Source organism: Heterodontus francisci, chromosome 31 (assembly GCF_036365525.1).
Source record: "Heterodontus francisci isolate sHetFra1 chromosome 31, sHetFra1.hap1, whole genome shotgun sequence".
Lineage (NCBI taxonomy): Eukaryota > Metazoa > Chordata > Chondrichthyes > Heterodontiformes > Heterodontidae > Heterodontus > Heterodontus francisci.
Genome location: NC_090401.1, coordinates 25,107,563 through 25,123,202, shown reverse-complemented (window position 1 = coordinate 25,123,202; position 15,640 = coordinate 25,107,563). Strand labels below are relative to the sequence as shown.

Below are 15,640 nucleotides of genomic sequence, written 5' to 3'. Positions count from 1 at the left end.
CCTCTTGATGACATTAACAAGAAGCATGGGAATCACGAAGGGCGATGACACCCAGCTGTAGTACTCCCACATTTACCTCAACTCCACGATTAACTGTATTGTCTCACTGCTGCTCCAATAACAAGTCATGAACAAGACCAAACTGCCTGCTATGTGTTTGTCCACTAATCCAGCTCACACTGGCTCCTAGACCTCATTGCGCAGCTACATCGCAGGGCCAGATTGTACCTCAAGTTCTCATTGTTTGGGGCAGTCAGCTCGAAGGACCCGAGCAGCTTCTTCAACATATATTGAACTTCGGAGCAAAAGTCCTGGCAACCGGGGATTGCACAAAATATGACTTGGTAGCATAAAAAAGGATGGATTCACATTATTTGACAACGTGTAACTATTCTTTCCATCAGCTGTAATGGATCAAGGTCTTTAATTTCATGGATTAAATGCCATGTGTCGTGGTAAAAGAACCAGGGGGCGGATGAGAAGTTTTTTTTTTGACACAGCCTGTTGTTATGATCTGGATTGCACTGCCTGAAAGGGAGATGGAAGCAGATTCAATAGTAACTTTCAAAAAGGAATTGGACAGATACTTGGAAAGGGGAAAAATGTGCAGGGCTATGGGGAAAGGGCAGGGGAGTGGGACTAATTGGATATGAACCAGCACAGGCACAGTGAGCTGAATAGCCTCCTGCTGTGCCTATTGATTCTGTGATAATGAACAATACAGAACAGGAAACACCCAATCTTCATTTCTGGTCCATGCTTACACTGCTGATTTCAGCAAGGGTAGAGGGGAAGATGGTAAAAGAGGCCTCAGTTTCTGTCCCCGCTTCCTGTTCCTGATTGCCATCTACTTGACCCCCATTTTCACTACAGGAGGAGGAATCAAAAAGCTGCAATGGTTTGTTGTTTATTTTCAATCTCTTTGGAAAGGACTTGAATATATTCTGAGACTACCTGAGGAGCAAGTTTTTAAACAACACAAGTTTGATACATTAGAAAACATAGCCTAGATTTTTGACATTTTCTTGCCCTTTTTACAAAATTTGTGACAAGTTAGTGAGCTTATGTAAAAGTGAACAGCTCATGCACCCTCTACAGATGGTACAACTTCAGACTGTTTGATAATTTCCATGGTGCCTGTGTTGCTGCTCGTGTCTTCATTTGCCTTTAAGGAGGTATTTAATGTCCACATGTTCAGGCCTGCATTCTATTGTAAATGTTACCATGACTACATTTCTAAAATAATCTTTAAAAACAAACAAAAAAATGCACAATCAGAAATCCCATTAAGGAATTCAGGGAGAATCAGAGGCTGAGTTTCAGGGGTGCTCTTTCATGCCTCCTAGTGGTCATGGACTCAAGTTCCACTCCTGAGACTTGAGCACATAATCTAGACTGGCACTTCAGTGTAATATTGAGAGAGTGCTGCACTGTCAGAGGTGTTGTCTCTCAGATGGGATGGCCCCATCTACCCCCTCAGTTGGATGTAAAACATTGCATGAAGCTATTTTAAAGAAGTGCAAGGGAATTCTCCCCACTGTCCTGGCCAATATTTATCTCTCAATCAACATCACTAAAACAGATTATCTGGCCATTATCTCATGGTTGTTAGTGGGACCTTGCTGTGCACAAATTGGCTGCTGCATTTCCTACACTACAACCATGACTACATTTCAAAATGTACTTAATTTGGGGCATCCTGATGTTTTGAAAGATGCTTTCCATTATTGAGTGGCAATGGGTCAACTTTGCACATTTTCAGAAGTAAAGTGATGTATGGAAAGGCGGAGACAGAGGGAATCTGAAATAAAAGAAAGGAAATATTCCGAAAAAGAGATAAAAATTAATGTGGTTGTTAAGATTCCTATAAACAGTTAATAGAACAACATTCTTCTTTCCATCCGACAAATTTGAACAACATACTTCATTTTTGTCTGCAATGTATAATTTAAAGAAGCACCAACTCTATGAAGGAGTGTGTAGAAAACCTTTTTTATATAATGGTTGGAATTGCATCGGATTGCATCATCTTATTCTCCATCTTACCAACTGTCACTTGTGAGTCAGGTTATCCTGACGAAAATGACCCATGACTCTTCGGCCACTTGTCCCTAATACGGCAAAAACTTTGCCTGACATTCTTTCATGAAGAAAATACCCTTTAACCTCCAAGCACTGAGACGTTGATCCAACATGTCCTATGTTAATAAGAAGTAGAAGTTATTTAAATTCAAGAGGTTGTGCTCAAATCCTTGTAAATTTAAACAGTCGATCTCCTGTGGCTTTATACATGAAGGATCAAGGCCATATGTAGTTTTCAAGTAACGTGGTTGTTGGACAGCAGGGGATAATTGGACCACAGAATTCAGTCCCCATTTTAAAGTCATGCACTGTGTCCTTATTTTTATATAATACTTTGATTTTATATTATTAGTGGTAAAAAATACAGCATTTTGGGAAACATTGTTGGTTGGAGCAAAGGAGTTTCTTTTTGCAGTCCAAGCTCAGGACCTGGGAGATGCAAAAGCAAGACTCTACAGCACCACCACTGGTTGGAGGATGTAATTACAGTGTGACAAGTTTACATAGGCAGTTTCCAATGTAAAAGTGGACATGGGAATTTATACGGAAAAAATCAGACAGACGTGTAACAAAAATGTAACAACAGGAACTGCATGCGGATGCAATTTTTAAAAATATATTATAGATTATTTATTAACAGTGTCCATTTTTCCCTAATGGATAATACAGGCAGTTTTATTAATACCACTGCGTAAGGAATATTCTGCTTTCCTCATATTTTCTTTGACAGATTTCCTATCACAGTTTGATGAAAGTGACCAAGTGGAGATGATGTCATTCACGGGTGAGCCCTATGTTGGGCATTACATCACCGCGATGCCTTTGCGCAGCCTTCCACATGGGACCACCTCTCTCACATCGTCTATGGCAAGTTACAGCTCCTCTAGACCGGGGTCCAGCGTATCCCTCCCATATAGGTTAGTTGTCAGAGCTATAGGAACATAGGAATTGCTAGATGAAGAGAGACCAAGGTCCATATAGTTTGCCTTCTACCATCTAATAATCACATGATACAATGATAATGGGAGTTGTTGACTAATCATAGCAATCAATCTCTATTAGTTAGTCCGTAACAGTTGCAAACAAGACAACAACAGCAACAACTTATATCTATATAATACATGTAACATAGCAAAATATCCTAAGGTGATTCACAGGAGTGTTATCAAACAGAATTTGACACTGAGTCACATGAGGAGGTATTAAAGCAGGTGATCACATTTTTAAATCAACATTTTAAAGAGTGTCTTAAAGGGGAAAATAGAAGTAGAGAGACAGAGAGGTTTAGGGAAGAAATTCCAGAGTTTAGGGCCTTGGCAGTTGAAGGCACAGCTGCCAATGAAGGGGCAAGTAAAATCAGAGATGCTGAAGAGGCCAGAACTGGAGAAGTGCAGGGTTGTAGGGCTAGAGCAGATTACAGACCATGGATGGATTTGAAAACAAGGACGAAGATTTTAAAATTCACATGTTACTTAATCGGGAGCCATTGTAGGTCAGCAAGCACAGTGATGATGGGTGAGCAGAACTTGGTGAGGTTAGGACAAGGGCAGCAGGGTTTTGGATGGCCTCAAGTTTACAGAGGGTAGAAAATGGGAGGCAAGGCAATAGATAAGCAGAGAAGCAACAAAGATATGAATGAGGGTTTCAGCAGAAGATAAGCTGAGGTGGGGCAGTATCAGGCAGTATTACAGAAGTGGAAATGGCAAGGATGTGCGATCAGAAGCTCATCTTGGGGTCAAATATGAAACCAAGGTTACAAACAGTCTGGTTCAGCCTCAGACATTTGACGGAGTGAGGGCGAGGCTTGGTGGTTAAGTAACAGAGTTTGTGACGGGGTTCCCGATAGTTATAGAGTCGTAGAGTCATTTACAGAACAGAAGGAGACCATTTGGCCCATTGAGTCCATGCCAGCTCTCCATGGAGCAATCCATTCAGTCCATGGCTCGATCTCCGTGGCCCTGCAAGTTTATTCCCTTCAAGTGCCCTTCCGATTCCCTTTTGAAATCATTGATTTTTTCCACTTCCACCACCCTCGTGGGCAGTGAGTTCCAGGCCATCACCACCTGCTGCGTAATAAAGTTCTTCCTCACATTCCCCCTGCATCTCTTGCCCCAAACTTTAAATTTGTGTTCCCCAGTCCTTGTACCATCAGTTAATGGGAACTGTTTTTCCTTGCTTAGCTTATCTAAGCCTGTCATAATCTTGTACACCTCGATCAAATATCCCCACAATCTCCTTTGCTCCAAGGAGAACTGCCCCAGCTTTTTCAACCCAACCTCATAACTAAATTCCACCATCCCTGGAACCATTCTGGTAAATCTCCTCTGCACTTTGTCAAGGACCCTCACATCCTTCCTAAAGTGTGGTGACCAGAACTGGACACAATACTCTAGTTGGGGCCTAGCAGAGCTTTATTAAATTGGAAGAAATTTCTGCTCATCAGTACTGGATGTCAGATAAGCAGTGTGACCATTTAACCAGAGGGGTACCAATATCCTGGGGGGGAGATTTGCTCGTGCTCTTCGGGGGGGTTTAAACTAATTCAGCAGGGGAATGGGAACCTAAATTGTAGTTCCAGTGTACAGGATGTTGAGAGTAGTGAGGTCAGGGATAAGGTTACAAGGACGCAAGAGGGCACTGGCAAGCAAGAACTTGGTTTAAAGTGTGTCTACTTCAACGCCAGGAGCATCCGGAATAAGGTGGGTGAGCTTGCAGCATGGGTTGGTACCTGGGATCTCGATGTAGTGGCCATTTCGGAGACATGGGTAGAGCAGGGGCAGGAATGGATGTTGCAGGTTCCGGGATTTAGATGTTTCAGTAAGAACAGAGAAGATGGTAAAAGAGAGGGGGGGTGTGGCATTGTTAATCAAGGAGAGTATTACAGCGGCAGAAAGGACGTTTGAGGACTCGTCTACTGAGGTAGTATGGGCCGAGGTTAGAAACAGGAGAGGAGAGGTCACCCTGTTGGGAGTCGTCTATAGACCTCCAAATAGTTCCAGAGATGTAGAGGAAAGGATAGCGAAGATGATTCTCGACAGGGGCGAGAGTAACAGGGTAGTTGTTATGGGGGACTTTAACTTTCCAACTATTGACTGGAAATACTATAGTTCGAGTACTTTAGATGGGTCAGTTTTTGTCCAGTGTGTGCAGGAGGGTTTTCTGACACAGTATGTAGACAGGCCAACCAGGGGCAATGCCACATTGGATTTGGTACTGGGTAATGAACCCAGCCAGGTGTTAGATTTAGATGCAGGTGAGCAGCTTTGGTGATAGTGATCACAATTCGGTGAGGTTTACCTTAGCGATGGGCAGGGACAGGTATATACCGCAGGGCAAGAATTATAGCTGGGGGAAAGGAAATTATGATGCGATTAGGCAAGATTTAGGATGCGTAGGATGGGGAAGGAAACTGTAGGGGATGGGCACAATCGAAATGTGGAGCTTATTCAAGGAGCAGCTACTGCGTGTCCTTGATAAGTATGTACCTGTCAGGCAGGGAGGAAGTTGTCGAGCGAGGGAGCCGTGGTTTACTAAAGAAGTTGAAGCGCTTGTCAAGAGGAAGAAGAAGGCTTATGTTAGGATGAGACGTGAAGGCTCAGTTAGGGCGCTTGAGAGTTACAAGCTGGCCAGGAAGGATCTAAAGAGAGAGCTAAGAAGAGCAAGGAGAGGACACGAGAAGTCATTGGCGGATAGGATCAAGGAAAACCCTAAGGCTTTCTGTAGGTATATCAGGAATAAAAGAATGACTAGAGTTAGATTAGGGCCAATCAAGGAGAGTAGTGGGAAGTTGTGTGTGGAATCACAGGAGATAGGGGAAGCGTTAAATGAATATTTTTCGTCAGTATTTACAGTAGAGAAAGAAAATGTTGTCGAGGAGAATACTGAGATTCAGACTACTAGGCTAGATGGGATTGAGGTTCACAAGGAGGAGGTGTTATCAATTTTGGAAAGTGTGAAAATAGATAAGTCCCCTGGGCCAGATGGGATTTATCCTAGGATTCTCTGGGAAGCCAGGGAGGAGATTGCAGAGCCTTTGTCCTTGATCTTTATGTCGTCATTGTCGACAGGAATAGTGCCGGAAGACTGGAGGATAGCAAATGTTGTCCCCTTGTTCAAGAAGGGGAGTAGAGACAGCCCTGGTAATTATAGACCTGTGAGCCTTACTTCGGTTGTGGGTAAAATGTTGGAAAAGGTTATAAGAGATAGGATTTATAATCATCTTGAAAAGAATAAGTTCATTAGAGATAGTCAGCACGGTTTTGTGAAGGGTAGGTCGTGCCTCACAAACCTTATTGAGTTTTTCGAGAAGGTGACCAAACAGGTGGATGAGGGTAAAGCAGTGGATGTGGTGTATGTGGATTTCAGTAAGGCGTTTGATAAGGTTCCCCACGGTAGACTATTGCAGAAAATATGGAAGTATGGGGTTGAAGGTGATTTAGAGCTTTGGATCAGAAATTGGCTAGCTGAAAGAAGACAGAGGGTGGTGGTTGATGGCAAATGTTCATCCTGGAGTTTAGTTACTAGTGGTGTACTGCAAGGATCTGTTTTGGGGCCACTGCTGTTTGTCATTTTTATAAATGACCTGGAAGAGGGTGTAGAAGGGTGGGTTAGTAAATTTGCGGATGACATGAAGGTCGGTGGAGTTGTGGATAGTGCCGAAGGATGTTGTAGGGTACAGAGGGACTTAGATAGGCTGCAGAGCTGGGCTGAGAGATGGCAAATGGAGTTTAATGCGGAAAAGTGTGAGGTGATTCACTTTGGAAGGAGTAACAGGAATGCAGAGTACTGGGCTAATGGGAAGATTCTTGGTAGTGTCGATGAACAGAGAGATCTTGGTGTCCAGGTACAAAAATTCCTGAAAGTTGCTACCCAGGTTAATAGGGCTGTTAAGAAGGCATATGGTGTGTTAGCTTTTATTAGTAGGGGGATCGAGTTTCGGAGCCACGAGGTCATGCTGCAGCTGTACAAAACTCTGGTGAGACCGCACCTGGAGTATTGCGTGCAGTTCTGGTCACCGCATTATAGGAAGGATGTGGAAGCTTTGGAAAGGGTGCAGAGGAGATTTACTAGGATGTTGCCTGGTATGGAGGGAAGGTCTTATGAGGAAAGGCTGAGGGACTTGAGGTTGTTTTCGTTGTAGAGAAGGAGGAGGAGAGGTGACTTAATAGAGACATATAAGATAATCAGAGGGTTAGATAGGGTGGATAGTGAGAGTCTTTTTCCTCGGATGGTGATGGCAAACACGAGGGGACATAGCTTGAAGTTGAGGGGTGATAGATATAGGACAGATGTTCGAGGTAGTTTCTTTACTCAGAGAGTAGTAGGGGCGTGGAACGCCCTGCCTGCAACAGTAGTAGACTCGCCAACTTTAAGGTCATTTAAGTGGTCATTGGATAGACATATGGATGAAAATGGAATAGTGTAGGTCAGATGGTTTCACAGGTCGGCGCAACATCGAGGGCCAAAGGGCCTGTACTGCGCTGTAATGTTCTAAAAGACATTAGAGGCATTGAGTGAGGTGGTGAGGTAGAGCTGGGTGTCATCAGTGTACATGTGGAAACTGGTGCTGTGTTTTTGGATGATGTTGCTGAGGGGCAGCATGTAGATGAAAAATAGGAGGGATTCAAGGATAGATCCTCGGGGGACACCAGACGTAATGGTGCAGGAGCGGGAAAAGAAGCTATTGCAAGTGAGTCTCTAGCTACAATTAGGTAGTTAAGAATGGAGCCAGGCAAGTGTAGTCCCACCCAGCTGGATGGCAGTGGAGAGGTGTTGGAACAGGATGGTTTAGTCAACCATGTCAAAGGCTGCAGACAGGTCAAGAAGGATGAGGAGGAATAGTTTACCTTTGTTACGGTCACACACATTGTCATTTGTGTCTTCGATAAGAATGGTTTCAGTATTGTGGCAGGAGCGGAAACCTGATTGGAGGAATTCAAACATGAAGTTCTGGATAAGATGGGCATGGATTTTCTGAGACGCCAGCAAGTTGGCGGGCTTTGGAGAAGAAAGGGAGGTTGGAGATGGGGCAGTAGTTAGCAAGGATGGATGGGTCAAGTGTTGGTTTTTTGAGGAAAGGAGTGATGACGGCTGATTTGAGGGAGAGGGAGACAGCACCTGAGGAGAGAGAAGTGTTAACGATATCAGCGTAACGTGGGTGCCAGGAAGGGAAGTTTAAAGTTTAGTGGTAACAGGGCTCAGGGAGCAGGAGGTGGGTCTCAAAGACAAGATCTGTTTGGAGGGGGCATGAGAGGAGATCGGAGAGAAAATAGAGAAAGATGCGAGTTCAGGGCTAAGATGGGGGGAAACCATAGAGGAAATTTGGCCTGGTGGGGGCTAGGGGAAGGGAGGAAAGTGGCAGAGGTGGCTGACCAGATGGTCTCAATCATAGACATGAGGAAAACCTATATGTGGTGGACACCATGACTTAGAAATTCAGGTCTGAATGGTGAGGCCCTGAGATACCTCCAATATTGGGGTTTGGCCTCATTTCCATTGAAGCAGCAAGTTGTGATGAGTAACAGGCAGCCCTCCAGTGTAGCAAGAACAAAGATCAGTCACTGTAGCACCAGCAGTGGCCCTTAGGTAAATCAGGTAGGTAGGTGTGACTGGCTCTGAAGGGAGCTGCGATTGGTGTCTGAGGGACCAGCGATTGGAGGGATGTGGCGACACTCCAGCCATACTTCAAGAAACTGTGTTACAAATGGCTGTGAAGTTCACTGCCTCCAAGAACTACGTGGCCTCAGGTTTTTGCCAAGCTAGCTAGAGTGCAGGTCTCAAGAAACCATGTCTTATTTTTCTCAAAATGAATGGAGACCATCATAACTTTATAGTCTAGGGTGTGTTAACTCATTCCCACTGTCTCAGGGGAGGCAGTGGTGTAGTGGTATTGTCACTGAAATAGTAATCCAGCCCCCCAAGCTAATGCTCTGGGAACATGGGTTTGAATCCCACGGCAGCAGAGGGTGAAATTTGAACTCAATTCATTCAAAAAATTTGGAATTAAATGCTTGTCTAATGGTGACCATAAAACCATTGTCGATTGTTGTAAAAACCCATCTGGTTCACTAATGTCCTTCAAGGAAGGAAATCTGCCATCCTTACCCAGTCTGGCCTACATGTGACTCCTGACCCACAGCAATGTGATTGACTCTGAAATGGCCACGCAAGCCACTAAGTTCAAGGGCAATTAGGGATGAGCAACAACTGCAGGCCTTGCCAGCGATGCCCACATCCCATGAATGAATAAAAAAAAAGCAGTTGCCTGACTTCAACATACATCTTTGTACCCTATTCCTTAACAAATAAACTTTATGGGGGGAATTTTAACATTGGGATCCACCAGGAGCAGGGAAGCCCAATAGCACATGGAGTTGTAACCCCACACATGCATGTGACATCACAGACAAGGGTGTCTGATCCTGGGGTGGGGTGTTGTGGGGAGAGTTTGTATGGCTTCTGATGGTGGTGGGGGGAAGATTGGGGGGCTTGGAAGAAGCACTCCTGTTCCTCCTGGCCCACAAGGAGTGCTCCCTGTAGCTGTCCTTGCCTTGCTGCAGCTTTCAAGTTTCCCAAGGCCCAACTTCACAAATAGTTTCATATTATGGGAGTTTAACTCCCCACCCAGTGCTAATACTGAGGGAGTGCTGCACTGTCGGAGGTACCATCTGTCAGATGAGATCTTAAACTGAGGTTCTATGCTAGCAGTAGGAGTTTCGGCCTATATTTTACACTCAAGTCTCTGGTGTGGGACTTGAACCCACAATCTCCAGAGTTAGAGGCAAGATGGCTACAACTGTGCCATGGCGGACAGCAGATTGGCTTTGGCAGCAAGTTTTTTTGAGTCACATGTTTTAAATCATAGAATTACCTGTGTACAGGGCTGTAAATAGGTCACCTGCTTGCTGTCTAGGTTGGGAATGGTGTGTGGTTTGGTAGAATATTGTGAAGGAAAAAAAGTAGAAGAAAAAGTGCTTACTTCATACGGTTCCCATTATGATAGAAATAAATGTAGCCTTTTGTGTCCAACTAATCCCATTTCTTGGCACAGTTGATTGAAAGGAATGTTTTCTACATATTTGTATGGATTAAATATGCTGAAGGACTGTTTAAGTCAATGATAATGGAGCTAAAGTGTACTTACTAGTAAGAAACTCTGCCTTTAAAGCTGATGCTTTAAAATGGCTGTCAGCGGATTGTGGTACACTCCTGCAATTACTATTACACAACTTTCTGCTATGGGGTCGGAAACTGAGGGAAATTGGGACATTGAGCAGAGGCTTGACAGTACCCCACACAGAAAGAAAATACGAGGTAAATCAAGTATAAGCAGGAGAATGTATTTAAAACTGATTCATAAAAGACCACTGTTCTATTGAGAATCGCTTTTCCCTCCTTTGAGCCTACTAAAATGGTTTATTCCACTCCATGTTAACAGAGGCAGAGTTAAGTGTGTAAATGCCAAGTGTCATGTGGTACTGAGCCACATGAAGAAAGGGAAGCACCAGGTTTATTCCCCTGCCCTAGTCTGAATTCATTGATCTCATGACAATGATCAGGACAGAAAACTCATCCTATTCTGTACAGAGACCCAACTTACAAGCTCAGGAACAAGGCTATAGGGGAGAGGGAAATGAGACAGAGGTCGCTTTTCTGATCACTAGCCAGTGAAACCTCTTGAAATGTATGCACATTGTGGATACAGGGGTAGCAGACGTACTGTAATGTAGTGGTAAGGTTACTATCGGACTAGCAGTAAAAGGTGACTATGAAGCTGTTTAACTTCCAACAGGGAATTAGATAAATACTTGAAAAGAAGAAATCTGCAGAGCTGTGCAGAAAGAGCATTCGAGTGGGTCTAACTAGTTACCTCTTTCAAAGACATGGCGGGCTGATTGGCCTCCTTCTGTGCTGTATGGTTTTATGGATGTTGGGTAAGGACAGCACTGGGGACAACTCACAGTTGAATAGTCCGGCGGCGCTCACTGCCCTGGTGGACACATGAAATTCATCCACTGGAGTGAAGTACTGGAGTGCTCCCAGTACCTGTGACCGTACCGCATAGGGAGGACAATTCCGAAGAGAAAGGGAGAAGAAAACTTTCATGACTTTATACCAATCACAGTAAATGCCATTAATATAGCAGCTTTAACATTCTGAGTTTGAGAAGTGAAGAGGTGGAACATTTTAGGAAGGGAATTCCAGAGTTGGAGTGAGGCGGCTGAAGTCTCTTCCAGGGATGGTGGAGTGGGGAGAGGAGGGGTTTGCTCATAAGGCCAGCATCAAAGACTGAAGTATGTGGGAAGAGATACGACAGGAAAATGCAGAGATAAGGTCGGGGTAAAAGTGTGTTCGGATAAAACAAGGAGCACAGGGATTTTCAACTGAATGCACGAGGGACAAAGGAGCCAATGTGAGTTAGTGAGGATTGCAGGTGAGGTGGGGTGGGTGGTGGATGGTGCAGGTTAAGATATTGGCAGCTGAGTTTTGAAAAAATTGGAGTTTCTGGTGAATGGCAGATTGAAGACTAAAGGAGAACTTTGAAGAACTGAGTTTAAATAAAGATGTGAAGAAGGATCAGGCCGAGATGGGTTAGGTAAGAAACAACAGAGATGATTTGATAGAGGCCTTGGCAATGAATGAAACACAACTAAATCGAAGAGGATGACAAGTTCTTTGCATGATTTGTTTCAACCTAAGTGAGTGGCTGGGTATTGCGGCTTTCTTGGAAATTACAGCGATCAAAGAAAATAAATTTAAAATAAGTGCAAAAGTGTGTATGCTAATGTGTATGTGAGAGGAGAGCAGTTACAAGAGGTATAAAACTGAAATTATTATCTCTGTAGTGACATTTGAGAGGTATGGTTTGCAAACCTATATTGGCAACTCCATTCAATATTTGTGTTCTGTTATAATGTCTCACTTTAACACTGAGATACACTGCTAGTATCAGATCATACCATTAGCACTCAAAGCCTCTATCCCATATCAAGTCCTACTCACCCATCAGACCTGCACTCCCTGAGCTGCATTGGCTCCTGGTCACCCAACACCAACATTGGAAATTTCTTATCCTCATATTCAAATCCCTTCATGGCCTTGCCTCTCCCAATCTCTGTAACCTCGTACAGACAGTCCCTGTAGATCTCTGTGTTCCTCTGACTCTGGCATCTGGCTTTCCCTCTTTAAACTCCTCCCCGTCTCCACTGCCCTCTTTAAAACCCACCTTTTTAATGAAGCTTTTGGTCATCCCTTCTAATATTACTGTAACCTGCCATCTATTTTGTCTGATTACTCCTCTGTGAAGCACCTTGGGATGTTTTACATTACAGGTGCTATTTAAAATGCAAGTAGAAGCTGCTCTGAGAGCCCAACGATTTTACAATCAGTCTACATTTCAACATCTGTGCTTTTGTGATTATGACCCCGTTGAGCAGTCGGCATTTACACCACTTTTCACCTATATCTGTGCATGAGTTTCAAACTACTGCTCGAAATCATTATCATTTCAGCTTGGAAATAGTCACAGGATAACCTCCAGGTGGTGCTGGTGAATCTTGTGAGGCAGTTACTGTGTAACTGAACTTTGAGCTGGATTGGGCCAGCCATTTGTCACACTTGCATTTGCCCATAGACTTTCTGCATTTGAAGTCAGCCAACTAGCCTTCCAGAGGGCATCTGGAACCTGTGCGAACAGCGCCTGCAACTGAGTATCTCCTTAATCAATCAGATTGAAGGATTGTTACTGATCAGCACAGAGTCTGAACCAGGAAGTTCAAGTGAGAATAGTGAACTCAATGTCAAATAAGGTAGAGAAAGCAAAATGGAAAGAGGGAAAGAAAGATTGGATTAAGACAGAGAGAAAAAAGACAAACTTTTTAATATTTAAATCTCCAATAATATTTAAAAACTGAAAGAATGGGACTCCACACTTGTAAAAGTTGATTTCCAGTGCTACAAGGTTGGTTTGGCAGTATTTAGCATTTATCACACTTCTAAAATTGGAAATGGACAGCCCTAACTTGTTTTGAGGAGTTCAGTTGGTATCTATGAGCTAAATACAGGAGTTTCACGGTGTTCAGTACATTTGAGTGGGGAGCCAGATGGTGATGCCATTTTCAGGAAGCTTTTGGAGGAGCAGGGCATCTTGGATGGCGACTTTCTGATTTCTGTGGTTAACTGCGTGTGTGTAGCCACTGGACATTGCTGTTTGATTTCTGCAAAAATAATAGTGAGTGCTGTTACCTTCGCTGTTATTTCTACTGCAAAATTTGGACCTTCATGAATGAGCCACAGTGGACAGGTGCTCTCAAAGCCTCACAGAGTTGGTTTGTTCTGTTTATATCAAACGGGGGTCAGTTCAGACTGTAAATCAACTGAAGCAAAATACCATATGTGGCAATAATTATGGAATATACCAAATAAGCACTGTCTTAAAGGATAACTTACATCCCAGTGATGCCTATAGACTAATAAACCACTGATGGTGGAATTCCCATTTCCTCTTCATTGTTTCAGCACCATTTGTTCTAGTTGCGCTTTCAGTTAACAGAGTATGTTTTTTTTTTACATCCTCTGATGTGAGTGTGCACATGCTGACTGATCTTGACACACTTGCTGCTCAGGTAAACACCAGCAGTTCCACTCAGTCTGCCTGTGCAGATTCACCTAATGAGGTTGCAGAAAGTTCTCTGCAGGAATCTGCCACAAGTGAGTTCAGCCCATCTTGGCTGAGCATTTATCCTCCAGCATTATTCCTAGATATAAGATGCTTCTCAAAGCAGCATTGCACCAATGTCTCAAATAAGTAGCGCTCCTGCAGTGCTCTTAATAAAAACAGCCGAAAATACAACAGAAATTGCAAGCACAGACTGATATATACTATCACTGGCCAAAGCCAGTGGTTAGCACCGCAACCTCACAGCTCCAGCGACCCGGGTTCAGTTCTGGGTACTGCCTGTGTGGAGTTTGCAAGTTCTCCCTGTGACCGCGTGGGTTTCCGCCGGGTGCTCCGGTTTCCTCCCACAGCCAAAGACTTGCAGGTTGATAGGTAAATTGGCCATTGTAAATTGCCCCTAGTGTAGGTAGGTGGTAGGAGGTTGGTGGGGATGTGGTAAGGAATATGGGATTAATGCAGGATTGGTATAAATGGGTGGTTGTTGGTCGGCACAGACTCGGTGGGCCAAAGGACCTGTTTCAGTGCTGTATCTCTCTATAAAAAAAAAGCCAATTTCAACTGCGATATTTAATAGGACATGTGGTCTGCATCATACTGTGTGACTGCACTGTCAAATTTGAAATTAGCTATCTGTCTAAGGATGAATTCTATATTATTTTTTGTTTACTAATATTTCCCTTTCAATTTATGTTACTTTTTCTCTCTTCTTAAACCTTTCCCTGATCAGCAAGTTAGCCCAATATCTTGCTACCAGCTCCTTGCTCTCTTTTATGAGAACTGAATGAATGTACACACCTACAGATTCTCTTATGCATGCGTGCATGTGCTTGTGCGTTTGTGTGCACAAGGCGGGGGTGGGAGGGCTGCTGTGCATGAAGGGATGTGCATGCAGGGTGTATGCACGCGGTTGGGTGCGTTTGATTCAGTGCATGTGGGATGTCTGGGTGTGAGTGTGTGCATGTTCTGGGGGTGTGCACATGTGGAGTGTGTGCATTCCAGGGGTGTGCACGTGGGGTATACACATGCCTTTGTGTTTGTGTGTGTAAGGTGTGTGCGTGCCTGAGTATGTGTCTTCTTGTGCAGGGATGTGTACGTGCAAGATGTACATGTGAATGTATGTGTGAGGTGTATGCATGCGAGATGTGTGCAAGCAGAGTGTGTCTGTGAAGTTTTATGAAACATTCAAACTGTAATAGGTTTATAATTACAGTTTGGTAAAAGAATTATATTTTGTGTCATTTACATTTTCATAACATTTTCAATTGAAGTCAATGGAAATGTTAGTCAGTGTCTCTGGATGATAACTTACATCATTGTGAGTTCTAACTCTGTACACAATGCATCCTTAAAGAACTAACTACATACTTTAGACCTCTGGTTATCTTACATTAAGCATGGTTCCATTCTGTCTGCCTCTCTCTCACAGATATAAGGCAGATCTCGGAAGTGATCAACCCCTAAAAGCATATGCACCTCGCTCTATCTTAGATTTACGGATTGGGCACAGAGTAAAGATTATATTGCCAAGTGGCAAAATTGGAAGGGGTGTGGTGAAGTATGTGGGCGCGCTGCCTACTGTGCCAGAAATCTGCTTTGGAGTGGAACTGGATTTTCCCGAAAACGGTCTACGCAATGGAGTGTTTGCAGGGCACTGTTACTTTCATTGGTGAGTAAATCAGTATGTGAGCTATGTGAATATGGAAACATTTGCTATTTTGGGTTACTCTTTTCTTCCCACTTGGTTTGTTTTAATAAATGTCCCTGCAAACTCCACGTTTATTTCTCAGCATAATCCAACCACATTCTAGTTGTTTGTACTTTTGATGTGGGATTCAGAGTCCAGAAACGCCGAAGGTTTGGTACACCGTAAATGTAGAGATT

General features: G+C 43.7%; 2 protein-coding genes across 3 annotated transcripts in view; one reads left to right on the top strand and one right to left on the bottom strand.

Moving 5' to 3' along the window:
* The window catches only part of dnali1 (dynein, axonemal, light intermediate chain 1), a 136,542-nt gene that overhangs the window by 97,022 nt on the left and 23,880 nt on the right, over positions 1-15,640 (bottom strand). The window lies entirely within an intron of this gene.
* The window catches only part of LOC137347094 (uncharacterized), a 56,593-nt gene that overhangs the window by 33,451 nt on the left and 7,502 nt on the right, over positions 1-15,640 (top strand). Inside the window, exons 7-8 of the mRNA XM_068011181.1 lie at positions 2,813-2,999; positions 15,186-15,425. Coding sequence (XP_067867282.1) covers positions 2,813-2,999; positions 15,186-15,425 — 427 coding nt within the window. The remainder of the gene's footprint in view (positions 1-2,812; positions 3,000-15,185; positions 15,426-15,640) is intronic.